Below are 24,542 nucleotides of genomic sequence, written 5' to 3' on the forward strand. Positions count from 1 at the left end.
ACGTCAGCTTTTCTGCTCCTCTGATGCTGCTTGGCCTGCTGTGTTCATCCAGCTCTACACCTTGTTATCTCAGATTCTCCAGCATCTGCAGTTCCTACTATCTCCGTTATCAACTCCTTTGTCTATCCAACTGCTCTTCTCTCTCTTCGGGCTCTATCCTTTATACTATTGTTTACTGTCTACTCGATCCCCCTCCCAATTTTCTGCTTATAAACTGACATTTTCCCAGCTACCATCAATTCTGAGGAAGGGTCACTGGACCCAAAACGTTAATTCTGACTTTTCTTCACAGATGCTGCCAGACCTGCTGAGCTTTTCCAGAAACTTCTGTTTTTGATCTCAACAGAGTGTTGCAGACTGGCACATTCCATGGTCCAGGATTACGTGCTGAGGGACAAACTAAAGCTTGGGGCAGCCCTGCCAAGGCACAGATGGAGAGACCACCTTTCTGCCAAAGTACCGTGGGAGTTTGTCAGTTATCAGACCCTCATGGTGCCTCAAGTGCTTGTAAATATTGTCCTGTATAAGTAAGAAATGCCTTGGGCTTTTTGCAACTTCAGGGAATGCCAAGTTCCTATGGCTGTTTGTTTTTTCATGTGCAAAGAGTGTTGTGAACTGCATCAATAACTGTATATGTGCACAAAGATCTTTATGGATAAAGTATATTTTTGCAATAAAAATGTTCGGTATATTGTGCAAGAATACAAATGGGCACCTTGAATGTAATACAGTACAGAATAGTTAGAAAAATAATCTTCGCCATTCTGACAGAAATGTTCCTTCACTCAGGGTCAGGCAGACTACTAGTGTCACTGGAATATCAATAGACTCACAAATACAAATTAGACACTGAATGAAACAGAATGAAAACAAAATGGAAAAAACCAGACTATTAACTTGCACCACAAACTTAAACATTTTGAAACAAGCTGTGAAATATAATCCTATTAATTCCAAAAAACACTGTTTTACAGATTCTAAAACACGACTGTGCCTCATCCAAGATCATTCTTTTTAAAGCAGTCATCCAGAAAAATCTCTTCTTCTTATGGCTTGATGGGTCTCTGTCTGGAAAATGTTATAGCTTATTCCTGAAGCAATCATTCACCTAAGCTTAAATGTTCTTGCCCTCAAGTTACCTCTTCAGGATTTTATCTGAACACTTCTAACGCAGAACTTTCACTAACCTTTACTCTAAGCTAATCTAATATTAACAAATTGAATTGTCTTCACCCTTCCTCAGGAATAACTTTACACATGAAAACTTATGCAAAACTGCCAAAAATTGAAAATAAAACTAAATAAAACCTCTATCTAAACTATAGGTGTTCACCGTAAGCAAAAAAAATCAGAAATTCCTAACTGAAATATTGAGGCACATTTGCTTAGTTACTGGGCCTTAATCCCTCCTAAGATAAATGAAAACCCAATAGTTCTGAAATCTAGCTTTCTCAAACTGCTCTTAAAAATCACCATGGCTACAGGAACACTCACATGTTAATTATGAATTCCCTCGGACTCAGAAAACCCCATATGTCATTATGTCAAAATCCAAACTTACCATAAATTATGTTAAATATGTATGTGTATATAAAACCATACAGTCTACATCACAGTAAAAGAAAATTTAAGGCTCAGAGGTTGTCAGAATAGGATAGTGTGAAGCTATGAAGAGATTTGAAGGAAGGAGAAAAGTTTTAAAGATGATGCATTGATGAATCTGGTGTTAATCATTGAGGGGATTGTTTGGAACAGACATTAATACCAAACAGATTAAAAGCTGCTATTTTTAGCACTTGTTAAAGTCAATGAAGAATGGTAGATGAGAAATTCAACAGAAGGTAATTAGAATAATTGAAGCAAGAGACAATAAAAACTGTGAATAAGGATATCAGCAAAAATGTTATGAAGGTAGAAATTAGCGATCATTCTGAAGGACAGGGCATGAGAATTGGAACTTGGTTCTGGTTTAATGCATGTTCCAAGGTTTTGGATTGTCTTTTTAATCTTACTCCACATCTGTTGACAAATATTTAAATGCATTAATTTAAATAAACTTGTATATTTTTCCTCATTTGTATGTTATGAAACCTGGGTTTCTCTCTTTGCAGAGCAGTTCCACACCTTCTGAACCGTACTGTTTTTACGAGAAAGACTATGGTTATCTCCTGAACACAGACAAAAGAATTATAGTAACAGAACGTGGGATGAGAGCCGAAATTATGAGGAATAAAGCATATCCGAAAAGTTACCCAGGCCTAACACCAACTGTGCAAATCCTGCAAGTTGATGTCACATACCTGAGTGACAATATGTTGAATTTTAAGGTAGGATTCTGATGGAAGAATAAAAGTCAAGAAAGCTTGCAAGTTTACAATTAAATAGAAACCACGTTAAATTTATAGTCTGCTCCTGGTAATTCAATGTTGTTCTTCGAGGTACAAATGTTAATTATTCAAATATTCAAATGCAATAATCTAAATAAAAAGTGGAAATTTGGGCTGTCAGCAGGAAGGCCTTATCCACCCAGAAACTTGAGGTAACAATTCTCTTATCTTAGGGTGAGCTAGGAACAAACATAGTAAAGGATAAAAACAGGAACATCTCCCTGTTATTTAGGAGATGCTCAAGAAGATCTGCCACCTGCAGCCTCGTACGAGGTTAAACATGGCATTGGCAGTGACTGCAAAGGTTACCAAGGCCCTAAACCTCTTCATACAGAAGCAGATAGTATGCTAAACATTTCTCAGTTCACCATCTTTTGCAGCATAATGTGGTGACTGATAGGAAAAGGGAGTTAATTATGTTCCTAAAACTAGAGAGAATGAGGAGGAATGTGCACATGGGTTTCTCAGTGCAATGGAGTTTCCTATGGTGCTGGGTGCCATGGACTGCAGAGATGTATTTTGCAGGTATGAAAACATTTAATATTCTGAAAAATTTAAAAGCCTTAAAAGCCTTGCCGTTTCAACCTCACCTGCCAATTTGAACAAATTACATCTAATCAGCCGAACTCACCCAGATGCCAGCTTAGGACTCCTCAGTCAAGGCTCATCCGCTCCAATCACTTTTCTTTATTTCTCCTTCCTTGTTTCTTTCTTCTTCTCCTTTCCTTCACTTACCTCTTGTTCTGAGCTTGGACGGCAATGGCAATGGCTCGGAATCCCAGCGTGGACCTCGTGGCGGCAGTGAGTAGGCACTTACTTACTTTTCTGGAGTGTAGACTGAACCTAGCTTTGAAATTGGTGGCTGCTACATTGGCAGAGGCTATGTCGGTGAGGTCGGCCCAGCAACGAAAGATGGCGCCTGAGGATCAGTAACTTCGCCAATGGTTGGGTCCAGCACTGGCAGCAGTGACACTGTGGCAGGAGGGCATCACAGTGTCATTGACAAGATGGGCGATATACGCATCTCTGACATGGGTGGGTCCGTAGGCGAAAGAGAATTGGCCCTGTGGTGAAAGATGGTGCCTGAAGAGTGATGGCTTCAGTATTGATTGGGTCCGGAGTAGATAGCAGCGAGGCAGTGGAGGAGGGATGGCAGCATAGGTGTCGTCGAAGATGAGCTGGCTCAGGACTGATGGGCTCTCTTTAAACTGTATCTTTTTTTTTCTAATTCTTAGAACCATTCAAAATGGCACTGGATCGTGGTGACGGTGAAAAAGATTTTTATTGTAGTTTACTGCTTTTCTCACTGTAAAGTGAGACAGTAATGTAGGATTTTTTTTTCCTGAACAACAAAGCATGTCACAATTAAGTTTGCTAAGATGATATTTGTTAACTGCTCGAATTTAATGATATTAATGACAAAACTTAATTTTTCTCCAGATTTTTGACCCAAAGGCAAAACGATTTGAGGTTCCAGTCCAACTGAACATCCCCAAAGGGACAAAAGGTGATAATTCTACAAGACTTTATGAGGTTCAATTTACGAATTTTCCATTTGGGATCCAGGTCAAAAGGAAGAGTACAGGTGTAATGATGTGAGTAGTAGGTTTTTGGATTATATTTTGTTTCTGATTTTATAGCCAGTACTGATAATAACTTTCAAATTCTCCCACACAAAGGGAGATAAATAGTAATGAGGTACAAGTAATCAATGTAACACCAGAACATAGTGGAACTTGATTATAGCAGATGATCCTTCTAATAAAATAAGTCATAGCTAACAAAGTAATTAACTAAATCCACAACGGCTAACTCTAGCTTTATAGAACTAATTGATTTTTTTGAGTGGATCTACTGGCTTCAATATTATTGAATACTGTTTACAAAGAAGCAATGCTTTCAGTGATACTTTTAACATAAACTTTTGAAAGTCAATATAATCATCGGAGATTTTCAGTTCAGCCATAAAATTATCTTATTTTTTTACCACACCTGAGTAATTTGTTATTGTTTTCCTTGGGAATTTGTCTTTGAACACTTTGAGAATGTTTTTAAAATTATCAGAAGTCTCTAAGAAAATGTAATGCCCTGTTACTTATCTTGCTGCATTAGAAAAACAATCTAAAATAAACAAAAAAATCTATTAGCCATGCACAAGACCCAATTATTCTAAAATCAGGACTCAAAAACTGTTGTAAAATAAATCACCATGGTTACAGAAATACTTAAGTTAATTATTAACTAGAGACACAGAAAATCCATTGATTACTAACTCAGAAACCAAACATATAACAAATGGTCAATATAATAATGTATATAATCCCAGTTTGTTTTCACAAAGGAGCCCTTTTATCCAGGCTTTATTGAGTTAACAAAGTGTGAATTTATTAATTAGTAAATGCAAGAAGTATTAGTATTCTATAATAGAGGAGTTTGAAAAGGTAAGAGTTGAAGAAGCCATTGTACTGCTCAGTCTCTGAACTGTTTCACAAAGAACTGATCATTAAAAGTTATTGCCCTGGCACTGAAGGTTACCGGTAGCATTGATGCTGGTAGTGTCATGATCCCTAATTGTTCAGATTTATTGAGATTCTGTACTTCTGGTTCTTTTCGATCATCGCTGTTTATAAAAAAAAAGATTTCCGAATTACAACTTAAAATTGCTCTCAGAACTTTGAGTTTCCGAACTGTTGTCATGACAGAATGCACCTGTAAAATCTTTTGAAACATTTTATTACAAAAATGGAATTTACTGTTGCTATTATCACAAAACTGCCTTAATTACAATAGTAAAATGTTCATCCAAACACTGAGAATATTGAAAACACTGTCTTTGGTGTCAATTTCAAAATATGTACCCTGAGAACCAATGTCCTTATCTTGACTGCTATCTCAGGTTGAATGATACTGTCTGTACTCTCCTGATTAACTTCAAATGAGCTCTGATATATCTCTTCTCTATTGTAAAGACACAGTACTGTGTCTCTATAAATTGCCTTTCCTGCCTCTGCCATTTTGCTGTTGAAACCTCATCCATAAGCTGGTTGATCAGAGTTCAGGACTAGCATGTTTCTGTGAGAATGAAAGATAAGGACGGCAAGTTTCTGGAACCCTGGATGACAAGAGATATTGAACATTTCATCAAAAAGGAAAAAAAGAAGAAGCATTTGAAACATTTAGAAACTTAAAATCAGACAAGGTGCATGAGGAATAACAAAAAAGCAGGAAAGAAACAATGACTTAGGAAGGCTAAAAGGGGCCATGAATGTCCCTGACAAGTGGGATTAAAGGGAATCCCAAGGCATTTGTACGTATATTAGGAGCAAAAGGGTAGCTAGAGAAAAATTAATGTCCACTTAAGGACAAAGGAAGGAATTTATGCTGGGAGCCAGAGGAAGTGGGTGAGGTCCTGAGTAAGTACTTCATATTGGTATTCACCAAAGAGAACAACATGGATGATGGTAAGGTTAGGGAGGAGTATGTTGATATTCTACGGCATGACGATATTAAGAAGGAGGTGTTGAATTTCTCGAAAAACTTAAAGGTAGATAATCTCATTATGCCCTATTTGTATTTTGAGAAGAACCATGTTATTAGGGATAGTCAGCATGGTTTTGTGCATGAGAGGCCTTGTCTTACAAATTTGATGTAGTTTTCTGAAGAAGTGATGAAGATAATTGATGAGGGTAGAGCAGTGGATGTTGTCTACATTGACTTTCCTAAAGCATTTGACAAGGTCCCTCAAGATAGGCTGGTCCAGAATATTAGGTCATATGGGACCCATGGTTAGTTGGTAAGTTAGATACAAAATTGGCTTGGTCATCGAAGACAGAGGGTAGTTGTGGAGCGATGTTTTTTTCTGATTGGAGGTTAGTGACCAGTAGTGTTCTTCAAGGATCAGTGGTAGGATGTCTGTTGTTTGTAATATATATCAATGATTTGGATGAAAATATAGGTGGTCTGATTAGTATGATTGCAGAAAACACAGAAACTGGAGGGGCTGTGAATAGTGAGGAAAGTGTTAAAGGATACATCAAGATATAGGTTAGTTTCAAAGTTGAGTGGAAAAGTGGCAGATGGGGAGTTTAATGAGGACAAGTGTGAGGCAATGCATTTTGGGAGATCAAATGCAAAAGGGAAGTACTCTCTCTAACTGCTCTGATATACAGAAGGATCTTGGGATGCAAGTCCATAGCTCCCTGAGAGAGAAAACATAAGTGGATGTGATGGTTGAGAAGGCATGTGGCATGCTTACCTTCATTGGTCTGGGCATTGAGTATAAAGTTAGTAAATCATGTTGCAGCCGAAGAAACTTTAGGCTACGTTTAGAGTATCGTGTATAGTTCTGGTCACCACACTGTAGAAAGGATGTAGAGGCTTTGAAGAGGGTACAAAATAGGTTAACCACAATGTTGGTGGATTGGAGTATATTAGCTCTAAGGAGATCTTGGACAAACTTGGATTGTTTTTGCTAGAGTGTCAGGCTGAGGGGGCAACCTGATAGTAGTATATAAAATAATGAGAGGCAGGGATAGGGTGGATAGTCACAGTCATTTTCCCAGGGTGGAAGTGTCAAATGCCACAGGCCTTTGGCTTAAGGTGAGAGGGGGAAAGTTCAAAGGAGATGTGCAAGGTCTTTTACCTAGAGGGTTACCTACATTCCAGGAAGGTGCCTGGAATGCACTGCCAGGGTAGAAGCAGATATGATAGCAACATTTAAGAGGCATTTAGACAGACACATGAACAGGCAGGGGATTGAGGGATATGGACCATGTGCAAGCAGATGGGATTAGTTTAGAATGACTTCATGGTCAGTACAGACACGGTGGGCCAAAAAGCCTGTTATTATACCACGTTGTTTTATGTTTGTCATAGATTTGTTTTCTCCAGGCTTGGTTATTCCAAGTTCCTCCTGGCTGGCCCCTCCCTCCAGCTTCCATGTCAAAACTTATTCAAAATTCTACTGCTTATGCTATCCAAAGTCCCACTTTTATGTCCTGTGTTCAATGATTTACATCTCAAGCCCCAATACCTCAACTCCAGAATTATTTTCCTTACATTTAAGTATTTTCATGATCTCTCCCAATGTCATTTTTCTCACCACTATAACTCTGGAATCTCTGGAATTTCTGGTATAATCTCTGGAAATTCTTCTTAAATTTGTCTGCCGTTAAGGCCCTCTTTAAAACATTGCCTCTTAACCTTGAGCTTTATCTGCTTACTCTGTTCTGAAGTGAAAGTGTATTCAATTGCTCGAGGTTGTTGCTGTAATTGTTGTATCATTATATACTTTATACATATTCAAAACCTTTTTTCTATGCTATTCCAATATTCTCTGTAAACTTTGGCATGAATTTTCAAATGCATTCATTAATCTCTGGTTAGCTGTCCATAATTATTAATAGATACTGGTAGTTAAGCCACGCAGATGCAATATTCCCTTTGTGCCAGAAGCAAGAATCTCACCCACAACTAGTGGAAACTAGAAAATTGTACAGTGCAGCCTTAATTTTTGACAAATACTAATTGAGACGAGGTGAAATACTACTGACATGGACTCAGAGTAGTGACCTGTAATTGTCTAACATAACACATTCGAAATAATTAGCTCTTTTCTTCTACAATAGATATACTACAACAAACTCCTACTGTGTTAGCATCTAATTGCATGATTTCATCACATTAAATTGCTTTGGATTAAGCAAACTGTTAATTTCTCTTTCCCAACTTATAAATTAATATCGTCTTTTGCGTGAATGCTTAAGAATTTGGACTTGGTAATAGCAGTCTAAACTAGACTAGAACCCTGTTAGACATTGACATTTTCATGAATTCCAAAATGCTAAAAATTCCATTCTTCTTTACTTTTGCAGTTGGAATTCCCAATTGCCTGGCTTAACATTTACTGACCAATTTATACAAATTTCAACCCACCTCCCTTCAAAATATATTTATGGCTTTGGAGAAACTGAGCATCAAAGTTTCAAACACGATCTGAACTGGAATACTTGGGGAATGTTTGCCAAAGATCAGCCACCTGGTGTAAGTTTAAAACTTATTTCCTTAGCTGTGCTTATTGTGTTTTATTACTAACATCAAGTGCTGTGAAAAATTGAATTACCCTAGCTACGCATCAATGCTGGGATTCAATGTTGTAAGTCAAAGTGATTACAATTGCACAAAGTTTTACAGTGAAGAACAACAGAGCCCATTCACACATAAATCACAGAGCCTTGATTTACTGTAACCCTTTATCTTTGCTATTCAGGACTGTTGTCTTCAAAATTGTAAAGCAAATGACTGAATATTCCTGTTTGATGGTAGTATGCAGGTTCATACAGGAGTAGCAACCTCCATTCTATTCGAGGATTGTTTATGCCAGAGCAATGATCTCTACTCTGATGTCGGCATCCTAGACTAGAATGCTGAACATCGTTGACTTAAAGTAAACTGATATTTATTTGCATTTTCACAAATGGAGTTAGATTGCACAATGCGAGAAATTATTTTTATCAGATGATTCAAATGAAACTCCATTATCTTTTATTGTAAACCAAATATTTTAAATAAATTTCATATGGGCAATCTAGGTCAAAGTAAAGGTGCTTGACTTGTCTATTTTAAGATAACATCTCCACTAAAACAGTTGACAAAGAAATATCAACCAGGGAGTTAATTATTCATCAGTTTATGTTGCCAATGGTAATAGAGTGCACTGTAAAAACCAATTTAAAAAGTGATTTGTAAATACAAGAATTTTTTTTCAATTGATAACACCTAAAAAAGGCAATAGTAGCATAACAAATACAGCTGCAGGTAAAATTGTTGGCTCAATTCCCCTCTTCCTCCATCATATGTGTGTCATGCCTAATTGCAAATGAAAAGCACAATTACAGATTTTTGTCTGTGTGTAATTTTCAATCCACTATTTTGAAATTTACTTTTCTTAGTTATTTTTAAGTTACCTTTGTTAGCTTTATTACCAATATTTTTGTACTTAGGTGGGGCAGAATTCTTTTTGCCCTCAGACATAATCACAACGCAAAGATGATTATGAGGTTGTTAATGAAATGTGACACTTTAGCACCTTACACTGTATTCCTAAGCAACAGCATTGATGTTACATTCTTTCAGAATGTATTGAAGGTGACTACTTTGAGGACATTTTAAAATGGAGTAGATGGCAAATCGAATTGGTAGAAGGAGAAGAGACAAACATTAATGTTATCAATCCTGGAAAATTGAAGACAATGAACAATTTGGGTTCAAAAGAATGCAGAAATGTTTAAGAAAATGAATGGCATATAGATTTTAACAGTGAAAATAAATGAAGTTTATATGAAAAGTGTGATTTTAGATTTTAGATAATACTAGAGACAGCAGTGACTGAGCTGATGAATATACAGCAACAAAAATGTTACATCTAATCTCAGATCTGAAACACACTGACGTTAGGAAACATCAACTTAACACCCACCCTCACACATTCGTGGAAACATAATAAATTGTTCTGGATTGGTTATTGGAAACATTCCTCTGAGAATGTAAAGTCATTTCTTGTTTAAAGTGGCAGTGATCTACATCCTTCTCAGGTCACAGAAAGACAGTGAGCGATGAGCTATGATGATCAGTGCGTGCAAAAAGAATGTGATTCATCTGTAGATCTCAGATGGCATTATCCACTAATAGAATCTCATGCTTGTTGCATTTTGGTTCTCCACACTGGACAACTATAATACCCTGTCTTCACTAAAACAAAACTTTCACTGAATTAAATTTTCTGCTCAGTGAACAAAGGGCAAATAACTTATTAACATAAATATAATTTGATAATAAGAATATCAATGTCCTCAGTGGTAAAGTAGTTGCTACGTAAAGGACATTTACATATTGAAAGAAACTTCATCCGTAATACTTTGATGGATGTTGTTGATTGTCTCTGACAGGAAGAAGCACTCAATTTACACATAGGATAGAATTTTAAATAGAGCATTCTACATCTTTACCACTGGCACAGTAGATTGTTAATGAGACAAATGGATCAAATCAAGAATGTTGGCAATCTGCAATAAACATAAAATGCTAGGAATGCATAGCAGCTATTCAATATCTGAAAAGGAACATGAGTTAATATTTGGATGAATTTTATTAAAATTATTTGAAGGGTTTGCATGAAAAGAGAAAAGGTTCTCATTTGTATTATTTTTGGATGCAGAGAGGATGCGGGGACATATTGTGCATCATAATGATCAATCTAGTGGAACCCAGGAATGGATCGCTACGATTTTGCAGTGGCCCTCAGGCAAACCATGAGTCAGGAGTTAAGAGGTCAAAGGAAATATCAGAGGCCATGGGAATGGGATTTATGAGTCCAAGTGATTGGCTCAAAGACCAGAATGAGGAGGGATTTTGGAGTTAGAAGCGAAGGTCAATATTCGGGCATTCAAAATCTGGGTTGGTAGACAACAAAATCAGTTTAAAGAAGGGTTGCAAGTGAGAGCAGTCACGTTTTTATTCTTCAATTGTCAGTGATTCATTCCTACTGCTTCCAGTATTTGTTCAGATAAATACATTTGAAAAGTTTATCTTTTGATAGCAGGCAGTCCCAATGTCTGGTTTTTCAGCATGCAGATGTTGTTGGCTGCCTCAGGACAAAGCAAACCCTGTTTGTGTATTCAGGTTCAGGCATGGGCTCTGAACACTTATTTTTATCCCCCTTACAACATGTCGGGTGGCATACTTCCAATGAAAAATGCTTACACTCTTGCATATTACAATCTTAATTAAGCTGTTAGTGCTGAAACAACGTCCTCTGTATGATTGAAGTTACTAGTCATTGATTTTAGTTTATCAAAAGTTTATGATTAAGTTTTCAATGTTCTGACTGATGCCATTGTAGATTTTCTTGCCTGATTTTCACTTAATATATGTTTGCAGTATAAAATGAACTGTTATGGGAGCCAACCTTTTTATATGGGTCTTGAAGAAAATTTCAAAGCCCATGGTGTACTATTGTTGAACAGTAATGCAATGGGTAAGTTAAGGTGCCAAATTAAGTGTTTTACTTTCAAAATGTCATGTTAATGATTTTTAAATACTTTTGTTGGCAACAAAGTCCAAAATATAACAGAAGTCTAGTCTAAATTCACTATAACCTTCTTGACCTGTCTGCAGCCATTGAAATGGTTTATCACAGCATCCTCAGTGTATCTCCCCTGTCATCCAGCTGGGTGAAACTGCTCTTGTCTGGTTTTATTCTTATCTATCTAATCTCAACCAGAAAATCACTTGTAGTGGCTTATCTTCCCATTCCACACAATTTCTTCTGATACCCCACAGGGATTTATTCTTCTCTTCCACTTACTTCTTATCTGCCCTTTTGTTACATTGTCCAAAAGCACAGTATTATTTTTCACATACGTGCTGAAGCCACGCTATTCTATCTCCCCAGCACCTCTCTCAACTCCTCCACGGTTGCTAAGTTACCAGACTGTATCACCTAGAACTGGATGATCAGAAATTTCATCAAATTAAATAAACTTTGTTGCCTACCTATTAACTACATCCATTTCATTGACATGGGTCTGCAGTTAAGCTAATCTGTTTACAACCTGGAGACACACTTAAACTTCACATGATTTTCTTACCTCATGTTTGCATCATCAATAATACCACCTATTTATCAGCTTTACCTGCTGCTGAATCCTATGATTGTACTAAAGAAAATCTCATCACTGCATTTGTTACCTCTTGATTCTTCCAGCTTGCTTTTGGCTGATCTCCCACATTCCATCCTCTGTAATCTTCACACAATGCAAAACTCTACCCATAATCCTCTCTATTTCTGTAATCTTCTCTAGCTCCGCAGCCCTTCAAGGCCTCTGGGTTCTCTGATTCTAGCCTTTTGTGCCTTCCAATTTTAATTGCTCCATCTTTAACATCTGTAATTTCATTTGTCTAGGCACCAAGCCTGAAATAGCTTATATGCACCCCCTGCCTCTTTCCAAAGCTGTCCTTCTTTAAGATACTCATCAAAACTTACCTCTTTGACCAAGCTGTTGGTCATTTGACTTGATATTTCTTCAGTGGCACAATATCATATTTTATTTTATGACGCTCCTGTAAATTAAATGTGCTGTAGAAATTTAAGTTGTTATTGACAGAATATCAATTAACTTCTGAGTTTATATCCACATTATAAATGGTATTCAAAAGCACATGCAGACTTTGCATGTTACTAAGAAATCCCAATATTCAAAGAATTAGGCACATTTTATTTAATTAGGTTTTGTGTCCAAAATAAGTAACAGCAAAGATAATCAATATATTAATAAATAATGAATGAAAAATTAGTTTATCTCACCATTCTTCAATTTGTTCTTGGTCTAAAGACCTATCTAGGCCTTGGTGACTATGACTTTGCCTGAAAACAATCTGTATCTTACACAATAGATATCATATGATATAAATTTGAAAGATTATTCTAATAAACTGATATAAAGACCAAATAATTCTTCAAGGAGATAATAACAGATGATAAGAAAGTAAAAGGTTAAAATCTTAAATTAATTTATCTTAAATGACATTGAAAGACATTGAAAGTAAAATGAAACAAGAGGAAATAAAAGCAAAATACTGCAGATGTTTGAAATCTGAAATGAAAACAGACAATGCTGAAGAAATTCAACATTTGGAGAGAATGAACTCACTCTGGAGTTTCTCCAGCAATTTCTAATTTTATTGTAGAACTGTGAGATTCTAAGTTATTCTCAATCTGTGGAATACAAATATCTTAGTACTTCCATCTGTTTTAATAAATTGGTATTTAAAATAAGTTAATAATATTAAAACAGTAAAGTCAAGAATGCGACACAAGTATATTAACCAGTGCATTTTGGTCAACGAATTTAAATCAAGCAACGAATGAAACTTCAACCTTCATTCTTCCACCAATGTTTACTGTCTCCAAGCCAAAAAAAATCACTAAATATAAATTATCACCTTGTCATTGAATCTTTCCCTGATTTTTTAGATGACCACAATAGCAATTTATGGCCATTAGTACTCATGCTAGCCATGGGAATGTTGGTAGCGTGCTAGCCTGAGTCAGAAAATAGTACCATTCCAGGACGTGAACACAAAAATCAAGATTAATATTCCATTATAGCATGAAGGAAGTGCTGTACTTTTGGAGTTGTTGATTGCAGATAAGACATTAAACTGACCCTGCTTATCCTCTCGAATGGATGCCAAAGAATCCAGGTACCATTTAGAAGATCAGGGAAGTTATCACTAGAGTTCTTTCCGATATTTATCCCTCAATTAACAAAACATAAATAGATTATCTGCATATTAGTATTGCATTATTAACTGTGGAATCTTCCTGTGTGAAATTTGCTGACGGTAGATCCACTTCAAAGTACTTTCTTGGCTGTAAAACATTTTGGGACATCCCAAGGTTATGAAAATTGTTACATAAATGCAAATCTTTCTTTCTATATGCTACAAGTCATATTATTGTGAAACTATTCGTAACGTAGCCTTCTACAACTACTATTTTGATCTATATCATCATGATTTTCATAAGTATGTTGATGTACTCAGAATAAAGCAAATTTGTTATTGTGAATATTAATTTGATAAGTCAATGTCCTATGTCAGGAAATGATTCTTGCATATATTTTCACTGAGAACTTAATGACAATACCTCGTAAACTAGTGGTACAAAGTTGTGTGGAATGATCATGAATTGGAAGGCAGGAAGCTGGAATTTGTTTGTGAAAAAATGATAATGGGAGGAAGAGTGTGTAGAGTGTGTAGTCATTTTAAGAGGTGATGTGCTTGTCTAAGCTTGGAGATTTAAACTAAACTGTGTCTGTAAGCAGCTGAACAAGTACAGCCAGTTCTAAAATTAAAACGTATCAATTGGCTGTGTGATTGAAAACCTTAGGCTTGTTTAGATGTTTTGGCAACTAGCTGGAATCAACCAATTAATTTAAACCAAGCACTTAGTGATTGAAAACCAATTGAATTTAAATCTGATGGTTCTGACAACTTCGGACCAATGCTATTGTAAGAAAATCGATAAAGGTCATCCAAGGTATATAAGGAGAGGAATTTTGAAAATTAGTGGGAGAGCGAATCACCATCCAAGAAATAAGTGCCTAGCTCTTGCAAGAAATCGCTAAGTTCTCTAAGAAAGCACTATCTTATACATAAAAGGTACCATGGCACTTCTAGCTAAGAATCTTCACAGGCAAAACATCCCTGACAGCAGGATCAGCAGAAGAAGGGTGTTTATGACTTGAGAATAGCAGAAGAAAGGCATTTACGACTGGAGAAACAGTGGAGAAGGCAGAGCATTCCAGAAGATACATTCTGTGTGGACTTTGAGAGACTAAGTTTTAGTTTATTTCTCTCTTACTACTTGGGTTTATAAGTGGGACTTGTGTTTACTGTAATAGCATACAAGTAGAATTTTTTTCAGTTGGGGAACGGTTAGGAGTTGGGGGGATTTATTCGGTTTGTTAGTAGTTCGGTTAATTTGTTCACTGTTAGGGTTAAAAAGATAAATTGTTACTTATAAAGTGAATATCAGGGATTTTCTTTCATTTAACTTCCTTTCCTCCTGAAATTGAATTTAACAATTACTGCTAATTTTATAGTATTTATGATATTTCTAACCTCCAGATGTAACAGTTCAACCTTATCCCTCTCTGACATATCGCACTATTGGAGGAATCCTGGATTTTTATCTGGTTCTTGGTCCAAACCCAGAAAATGTTGTTGAACAATACACAGCAGTAAGTATCTGTGCCTTAATGGTCTGGTTTGAATTAATTTCAGTATTGCTATTAAACAAAGTATTAATATGTATATTTAAAAATGTATATATATACCTGGGTAATATAAATGTAGAAACGGTATCCTCGAGATCTTGATGAACCTCAATCTAATGATGATGGAGGATTAATTCACAAGGCAAGTTTTACATTTCCCATCTGCAAGAAATTTTGCAAAAGAACAAATTCCAATCAGCATTAATGCACCTCATCTTTCCTGCAGAAATAGGACTTAAAGAGCACAGCAGAATGCTGAAGAAGTAGTGGCCAAAAGAATACAGTCTTCCACATTTCTAAGCAGATAGAAAGTTCCAGTGTGGTCAACAAATGTATCAGATAAAATCTTTTAAAAAAGGGATATACAACTTTTTTGCATTTATGGGGAAAGCGGAGTTGTGGTGGCTGTTATTTTATTGAACATCAGAAAGTCAATTTATCTTTATGGGATCTAAATTGCATCATACCATCACTCTCATGGTCTCTGTCTTAGTTTCTGTATAGATTGCAAGCAGTCAAGTCAGCAGTCTGTGGGACAAAGGTTCAATGCGTTAGTCAGCCAGTGAACTATGTACATGATGCATATTATTGAGTATACATAGAACGTATAGAACATAGAACAGTACAGTACAGTACAGGCCCTTTGGCCCACTGATGTTGTGCTGACCTATTATTCTACTAAGATCAAACTACCCTGCATACCCTACATTTTACTATTCTCCATGTGCCTATCCAAGAGTTGTTTAAAAGTCTCTAAAGTAACCGACTCCACTACCTCTGCCAGCAGCGCATTCCACACCCCCACCACTGTCTTGTAAATCTGAGGTATCATACTAATGTATATTGTTAATTAGGCATGTCGCAGAGATGGACAGCTTAGAACAGACTCTTTGGACCAACTCGTCCATGCCGACCAGATATCCTAGATAAATCTAGTCCCATAATTGTTACTAAACTTCAAGTTATCTGTCATAGTAATAACTTTGTGGTGCATGATGTGCACTAACTTGTAGAAAAACACATCACCTCAGTCACCATAGAGTCATAGAGTAATACAGAGAGGAAATAGGCCCCTCGGCCCAAACTGGTCCAAACTGATGTTCTGAGCTGACCTCAGTGGAATTCACAGAAAAGTGTGTTGCCTTTCATTCTGACTTCCTATTCTACTAGTCTGCTTTGTGGAAGCAGGAGGAAAAGGTCATTGGTTGTTGTGCATGCCTGACAATGGTCTCCCTCACCCAACCATTCACCTACATCCATTCGCTTACTCACACCTATTCATTGACCTACCCACACAACCATTCATTCAAAACCACATGTATGCATTCACTCACACCCAACCACAAGCTATTGACTCAAACATACACATATTTCCCATTCACATATCACATTTTTTCATGTTCGCTCATACTCACCATTTACTCATGCACACAATTACTCACACAAGTCAGGGAGATTTAGTGATCAGTATTGCTAAGGAGCAGTGCTGACAGTGGTGCAACCACTATTCCTTGTGAGCTCCCTGTTCCTTCTTCCTGCTTGACCCCCACCCCCAACATTCCCCACTACAACACCACCACCTCCAATTCTCTTTCTCCCCAGCACCGAAGTCCGACACTCATTTCCAACCTTCCCAAGCTCATAGCCGCCTCAAACCCCATGCCACAGAGTCACTGCTGCAGCTTCAAGCTTATTAAAATCCTTTGATCACCAGCATATACATGTGAGAAATCATCTTTGATTGGAGGACCAGGTTCATGTAAAATGTACTAATTACATTCATCTAGATTTTGAACAATGGCTCCATGAGCACACACTGTAGCCCTTTGCATGTGCCACCTGTTGGACAAGCCTGATTTAAAAGATCACCCAAACATAATCCAGCCAATCCCAGTATTCTGCATTTGAACCTCCCCATTGTGGCACTATACCAACTTGTATGTCCTCCTAATTGTACCCTAACGATATCAATGTAAAAAAATTAATATGATTTTATTAATCTATGCATGGTGAGTGGATGAATTTCAATTTCGGTGCCATGAATGAATGCTTATTGTCTCATTTATTTAGTTATTCACATGGTGGTAGGTAGGTAGGTAGGTACTGTCAACACTGTCAGAGATCAAAACTCTGTGTGGTGAGGATGAACCAGAATAAATATTTCCATATCAAGTTTCAACCTACTCGTCACACTTAACTGTCCATCAGTAAAGCCCCAGTCAGGCCAGGCATTGTATATTAGAAAAAGCACCGACTCACCTCTGCATAAAAGCTATGAAACCATTAAGCATCCTACCGAATTGATATGACTTCAGCAGGAAATTATAATGATAAAAAGCCTAACAATTCATCAGTCCTTCTAAATTCTGCACTTTAAACTAAACAGGCATGTATAGTCACATGTTGAAACTAAGAACCAGATGTGAATTTTTTTCCCAGCTTGGAAAACAAATTTTAAAAATTCTTTTCTTGTACTTTTTAGCTTATTGGCCGCCCAGTCATGCCGCCCTATTGGTCACTGGGATTTCAGTTATGTCGATATGGATACAAGAATACCACTGAAATTGAGGATCTCTACACTGACATGAAGAATGCAAAAATTCCATATGTATGCTACTTATATACTTAAATGCAAATATTGTATCATTCTATCTAATAGTCTATCAAGAATATAAATTGTTTAATTAATGCAGTAAGAGTAACTGATGTAAAAAAAGGATTTTGAAGATAATATAAACCAATTTACGCCAATAGAAATTAGTTTCAGATGCATGCTGTTGCAAAATCAGCAGCAAATCTGTCAGAATCTTTGCATAGCCAATTGATGTAAATCTCCTAAAATAGGTGACTTACATATTGTTTCTCAGTGGTATGATTATAGCCATGTGCTAGGAACTCTAATAGTTATATACTTTATATCTCTTTTGTCCCCCATTAGATTAAAAATCATTCTGTTTTGCAGGAAGACTCTATACATAATGCAGAGTGTGCTTGCATAGTATTTCTGTGACATTGGGCTCAATATGACATAGAGAGTTGTGGCTTTCAATGAAAATCAGGTCTCCAAACTATGTATTACGCAAATTGTTTGAGACTGAAATCACATGACACCAGGTCATACTCCAACAGGTTTATTTGAAAACCCAAGCTTTCGGAGCGTAGCCCCTTCATCAAGTGAAAGGAGAAAGAAGCAGAATTTATACGTAAAAGATCAAAGGGTCACACAACTGATGAGGATGTATTAAACAAACCTAAGATGATTTAAATTGATTAATATGTGTGTATATAAGTCCCCAAATTTCTTTCAAGTCACTGTGCTGAGAGAACTAAATGGTTTATCAGTGTAAAGAAGAGGTGACATTTTAGATCAGACAATGCACGCTAGGTGTAATGCCTTGTTCAGAATCTGTTTGTGTTTTGGTTTGGAGCCAGACTGGTTTTATTTCTAAAGTAGGAACTTATGAAACGCCACATTAACTGACTATCTATAAATTGTGTGCTTTTTGAACAAAATAGAATATATCTGCAAATACAAATTCACCCCATAGATTCACGTGTATGTGTGTGTGTGCGCGCGCGCACGCGCGGGAGGGAGTGTGTGTGTGTGTGTAGTGTGTGAGTTTGAAAGGGAGACAGAGTGTGTGTGATTAAGAGAGGAATAGAGTGAGTGTGTGTGTGCGTGGGGGTGAGTGGGTAGGGAGAGAGAGAAAGAGTGTATGTTTGTGAGAGAGAGATTGTGTGTGTTTTTGTGTGTGTGTGTGTGTGTGTGTGTGTGTGTGTGTGTCTGTGAGGGAGACAGTGAGCGAGAGCGTATGTCTGTGTGAGGGAGAGAGAGAGAGAGTGTATGCATGCATGTTTATGCTTGAGAGACAGTGTGTGTATGAGAGATGATCTGTGTAAGGGAGTGTGTGTGAGTTTGTGTGAGGGAGTGTGTGTATATGTATGTATGTGTGAGAATACATATGTACAAATACAAACACTCTCTCATGCAAACAAACACACACACACACTCTATCTCTCCACCAACACGCCCATCCATACACAGACACACATGTAAGTCTATGGGGTGAATTTGTATTTGCAGATACGTTCTATTTTGATCAAAAAGCACACAATTTATAGACAGTCAGTCAATGTGGCATTTAATAAATTCCTACTTTAGAAATAAAACCAGTCTGACTTCAAACCAAAACATAAACAGATTCTAAAGAAGGCATCACATTGAACATGCATTGTCTGATCTAAAATGTCACCTCTTCTTTACACTCATAAAACCTTTGATTCTCTCAGGGCAGTGACTTGAAAGAAATTCGGGGATTTACATATGCATATTAATCAATTAAAACCTTCTAACTGGTTAAAGATTTAACAGCATCTTAGGTTTGTTTAATACATCCTCATCAGTTGTGTGACCCTTTGATCTTTTACTTATGAATTCTGTGTTCTGCGTGCTACTTTCTCACTTCACCTGATCAAAGGGCTACGCTCCGAAAGCTTGTTTTTTCAAATAAACCTGTTGGACTATAACCTGGTGGCATGTGATTTCTGACCTTGTCCACCGCAGTCCAACACTGGCACCTTCACATCTTTTTTGAGACTGATAGCTGAGATTATATACAGAAACCTAAATAATGCATATTCTAACTAGTCAGGATTTCTATGGATTAAAACTTTTTTAAGGACGTGCAATATGTTGACATTGATTACATGGAGCGGCAGTTGGACTTTACTCTTGATGCCGATGATTTCCAGAATTTGCCAGACTTTTTTGATAAAATAAGAAGTGAAGGGATGCGAACTATTATCATTTTGGTAAGTTTCTTGTTCATTTTTTCTAAGAAAGGACATGAATTAAATTAATAATGTAATTTGGAGCTATGGATTTGATATTTGTGATTGTGCATTTTTAAAAAAATTATGCAGGATCCAGCAATTTCAGGTAATGAAACTAAACCTTATGAAGCCTTTACCACTGGAATCCATAATGATGTCTTCGTTAAATGGGAGAAAAGCACTGATGTTATATGGGGGAAGGTAATCAGTTTTTTTTTTAATTTTTGAAATCCATTTGAAACTTAGCAACATTATGAAGTGGCTTTGGTTACCTTTGTAATTAAGACAATTTTCTTGCTTCCAGTTTCATACCATAAATTCAATGATTTGTATATCATAACAGCTGAAAAATACATAAAGCATTTGTAACCTTTGAACTTCGTGAATGCCAATTGCAGGTATGGCCAGATCTTCCAAATGTAACAGTTGATACGTCAAAACCCTGGGAATATCAAGTGGAGGTAAGCCTTATTTATCGAACAAATTGCGTATCTAATTATATTCCTCCAACATAATCACTCTTGAACCTTAAATATATTAATTTAATTCTTATCTGAAACCATATGATTTGCCATTAATGTTTGCACTGACAATGAAAACCTGAAAAGATTAAGCTGGAGTCATATTTAACTTCAACATGAACATAATTAATAATTAACAACCAAGAAAGCAGAGAAATATGATTGGCCTGAACAAGAAAATTAGGAAGAAAGCTACAAGAAGGTGCAGAAATCATTTTAAAATAGCATATATAAGGTATTATCCTGGTTTTGTTAAATTGGTGTTTCGTGTTGTTACAGCATTATCGATCTTATACTGCTTTCCCGGACTTCTTCCGCAATGAAACAATCAACTGGTGGCATACAGCAATAAAAGAGTATTATGAGAAAACCTTGAAGTTTGATGGACTATGGATTGTGAGTTTTTGCTGTCCATTTTCTGTCTCATTAAAGAGCAATTCCAAATCTCAAACAGCAAAAGCATTTTTTCTTATTTTCTTTTTAGGACATGAATGAACCTGCCAGCTTTGTTCATGGATCTGTTCATACGTGTCATGATAACAAACTGAACTATCCACCTTATATGCCAGGTTAGGACATTTCCAATTAATGGATTCATCAAACGTGTCTTTCAAAGAAAATGCAAAAGAATCAGTTGAGTTTGGGGATTGATAGTCTATGTTACCTTGTCATTTAGACTGGAAACAGCTGGTCTGTGTTTAATGCAAATCTCTGTATACTGAATTGCTCTGTCAAATTTCAACTTTGCTGAATATTTTGTTCTAAAATATGTCATTATAGTGAATCATAGATTGTTAGGTAAAAAAGAATTTGTTTTATCAACAGTACAATTTCAGTTTAACTTCTGGGTAGTTCAATAGTTGATCGAATCAATGTTAACAAAGCAGTAGTATCTTCAAAATGGGGTCAATACATATTAAAAGTAGCTACTTCTTAAATACGCAAATAGGAGATCTGGGTGCTTAAACATATAAGTGCCTCCACTTTTTGTTTTGTCAGTTGGCGTTTGAATTTATGAATGTAACAAATCTGGTAGGAACCCTTTTCTCAGTTCATCTGGTAACCAAACCTTATTTTGCCCAACTTGAAAGTATAGGACAGTATTTTCCCTGGAGGTGAGGGAAAGTTAACAAGTAAGGGAGATAGTTATTGAATTAGTACTGGCAAGGTACAATTTATTTCATTGATTATGTTCTTGACAAGATTGCTGAGAAACTTTTCTGACATGTCTTCAATTATGGCACTTAAATACAAAATTAACAACTAAGTAAGAATTTCAAGTCACCACCAACGTATTACTTGCATTCCCAGTGGATGAGAAATGTTTCCTGACTATGTACTCAGGGCAGCCTGCCATCTGTTTTGGGGAATGCCTCCATTTAGTACAACCGAAGGACAACTAGAGGCGTGGTGGTGGGGGGGGGGGGGTGATGTGGGGTGCAGAGGTGTTGGGAGTGGCACCTAAAAGTCACCTCTGTGCCTTTACTCTCCCAGCGACCCCCATCCTGCAACCAGAAGCAAATAAACTTTTTGACAGTTGTATCCCTTATGGAGTGGAACTAGGAGCTAAAGGCTGCAGCCAACATATGAGCTGATAGCCTCTGATGGCCCAAAACATCATGTCGAAGCCTTATACAGGTTAAGAAATTCATTGAAGCTTGAAACTTATTGGCATGCAATTGGTTGAGTTTTCCAAGTTATGTGTTTGTCAAAACGTAACACAACCATCCCACATTTAGTCCCTAAAAGGCAAAGCCACAGCCATATTTTAATGAAAGGTTTTATTCCTTGCCCTGCATAGAGATAGCAACAAGCCATTATAAACCAAAGCTTTGATACAGATCTTACTCAACCTAGAAGTTTTGAGCTGAACAAACTCAAAAAATTGCAACAATTTCCTCCAAGTTCTGTTGCTGCCTCCTTTAAAAATAATATTTCTACAAGAAGAGCTGATAATATATTGAGATATAGTCATCTACAGGTTCGCTGATGACATCACTGTAGTGGAACAGATATCTAACAACGACGACTACTTAGATAGGTTTAGATAGAGGATCTGGATTGGCGCAGTCTTGGAGGGCCGAAAGGCCTGTTCCTGTGCTGTAATTTTCTTTGTTCTTTGTTCTTGACTCAAAATACAGAAGGGAGATAGAGGGCTTGATGACATGGTACAATGAAAACAATCTGTCTCTCAACATGGGCAAAACTAAAGAACTGATAATTGACTTCAGAAAGAAAGGAGGAGAACACGCCCCTATCTACATCAATGGAACTGAGGTTGAGAGCGTAAAGAGCATCAAATTCCTAGGAGTGACGACAACTGACAACCTGTCCTGGATTTCCCACGTAAATGCGACAGTTGAGAAGGCACAACAACGCCTCTCCTTCCTCAGGCGGCTCAGGAAATTTGACATGTCCTTATGGTCCCTCACCAACTTCTACAGATGCACCATTGAAAGCATACTGTCCGGGCAACTGCTGTTCCCATGACCATAAGAAACTACAGAAGGTAGTGTACACAGCCCAGACCATGACAGAAGCCAACTTTCCAACTATGGACTATATTTACACAGCTTGCTGTTGTGGAAAGGTGACCAACATCATGAAAGGCACATCTCACCCTGGTAATGACCGCCTACAACGTCTTCCATCAGGCAGAAGATACAGAAGCCTGAACACACGCAGGAGCAGGTTCAGGAACAGCTTCTTTCCGGCCGTTATCAGACTGTTGAATGGGCTCTAGCCTCAAATAACATAACCTGTATGCCTCTAAGTCTTTTTGATCTGTACATCCCTTGCTTGTACCACTCATAAACAAAGCTTTTCACTATATTCCGGACACGTGACAATAAATCAATCAATCAGTTTACAGCTTTGTGGTTGAGCACTGAACTTAATGTAAAGGGAATATTGAGAATCTGGTGCAGAGATAAGATTCTGATTTTTACACACAGCACTTTTCTATATAAGAAAGAAGGATTAGTGTTTTTCATCATTTTGTTTTTGCTTTCAAATTTTAAAAGCTTGTGAACTTAGAAGTTACAGATAATATGTTTTAGTGGCTGAAACTTATTCAACAAGAATTCCAAGCAAAGAAGCATGTGGTTAATCATTTTACCTATTTCATTCAGTTACTGCCTTTTTCAGCATATGTTACATTCTCATTTTTAAGCTCTTGAATCAAAGCATTCCGGACTGAGTCACAAAACCCTCTGCATGGAAAGTGAACACTTTCTACCTGATGGAACTTCAGTGAGACACTATGATGTGCATAACCTGTATGGATGGTCACAAACAAAGCCAACACTTGAGTAAGTTGTAGTCAATTACTTTTAAATAACTTGTGGTTTCAAAATTATATTTGATGTAAAACTAATGGTTGTAATTGTAGATGGGCTGATTTTGAAGTATGAAAATAGAATCAAAAACAGATGTTACAGCATCTGAGTTAAGTACAGAAAATCAATGCAAATGGTATGATTGCAAAATCAGTGAAATTATATGCACAGAATAACACTTGTTGGAACAATTTTTAAAGGCCTCAAATTTTTGAGACTGTACTTTAATAGCAGCACCAGTTGTATTGTGGAATCCCTATTATATGGAGTTCTACAATATTTTAGTAAGTTATAGCACATAAACAAAGAAAAGCTTGAAGAAATTCTGGCCAGTTGTTCATATACTGCAATCAACCTACTCTTTAAAATTGAAGGAAAATGGTTTCAGTGAACAGCAGACAAAAAAACGAAATCGGTGGGGTTTTATGAAATAGATAGTGTGTGATCTTGTAGCAGGACAGGCAGCTCTATGTATTATTTTGATGAAGTAATGTAATGTTGTCCTCAGAGCACTCACTTTAGATGTAGTTCTTTATGGTGAGAAACATTGCTGTAAAAATGTATAATTTGAGAATTTGGAAAGGTGGAATTTTATAGTCATCAAAGTGAAGATTGCTAGGGCAG

The 24,542-nt window shown here is 36.8% G+C and overlaps 1 protein-coding gene across 1 annotated transcript in view; it reads left to right on the top strand.

Moving 5' to 3' along the window:
- si (sucrase-isomaltase (alpha-glucosidase)) overlaps nucleotides 1-24,542 on the top strand; it is a 115,785-nt gene that overhangs the window by 83,783 nt on the left and 7,460 nt on the right. The window contains exons 22-33 of the mRNA XM_048604111.1: nucleotides 2,112-2,327; nucleotides 3,828-3,982; nucleotides 8,261-8,429; nucleotides 11,325-11,421; nucleotides 15,078-15,190; nucleotides 17,709-17,834; nucleotides 19,907-20,038; nucleotides 20,150-20,260; nucleotides 20,458-20,520; nucleotides 20,860-20,976; nucleotides 21,065-21,149; nucleotides 23,753-23,891. Coding sequence (XP_048460068.1) covers nucleotides 2,112-2,327; nucleotides 3,828-3,982; nucleotides 8,261-8,429; nucleotides 11,325-11,421; nucleotides 15,078-15,190; nucleotides 17,709-17,834; nucleotides 19,907-20,038; nucleotides 20,150-20,260; nucleotides 20,458-20,520; nucleotides 20,860-20,976; nucleotides 21,065-21,149; nucleotides 23,753-23,891 — 1,523 coding nt within the window. The remainder of the gene's footprint in view (nucleotides 1-2,111; nucleotides 2,328-3,827; nucleotides 3,983-8,260; nucleotides 8,430-11,324; nucleotides 11,422-15,077; nucleotides 15,191-17,708; nucleotides 17,835-19,906; nucleotides 20,039-20,149; nucleotides 20,261-20,457; nucleotides 20,521-20,859; nucleotides 20,977-21,064; nucleotides 21,150-23,752; nucleotides 23,892-24,542) is intronic.

The sequence above is a fragment of the Rhincodon typus genome, chromosome 13, assembly GCF_021869965.1.
Source record: "Rhincodon typus isolate 14 chromosome 13, sRhiTyp1.1, whole genome shotgun sequence".
In the NCBI taxonomy this organism is placed as follows: domain Eukaryota; kingdom Metazoa; phylum Chordata; class Chondrichthyes; order Orectolobiformes; family Rhincodontidae; genus Rhincodon; species Rhincodon typus.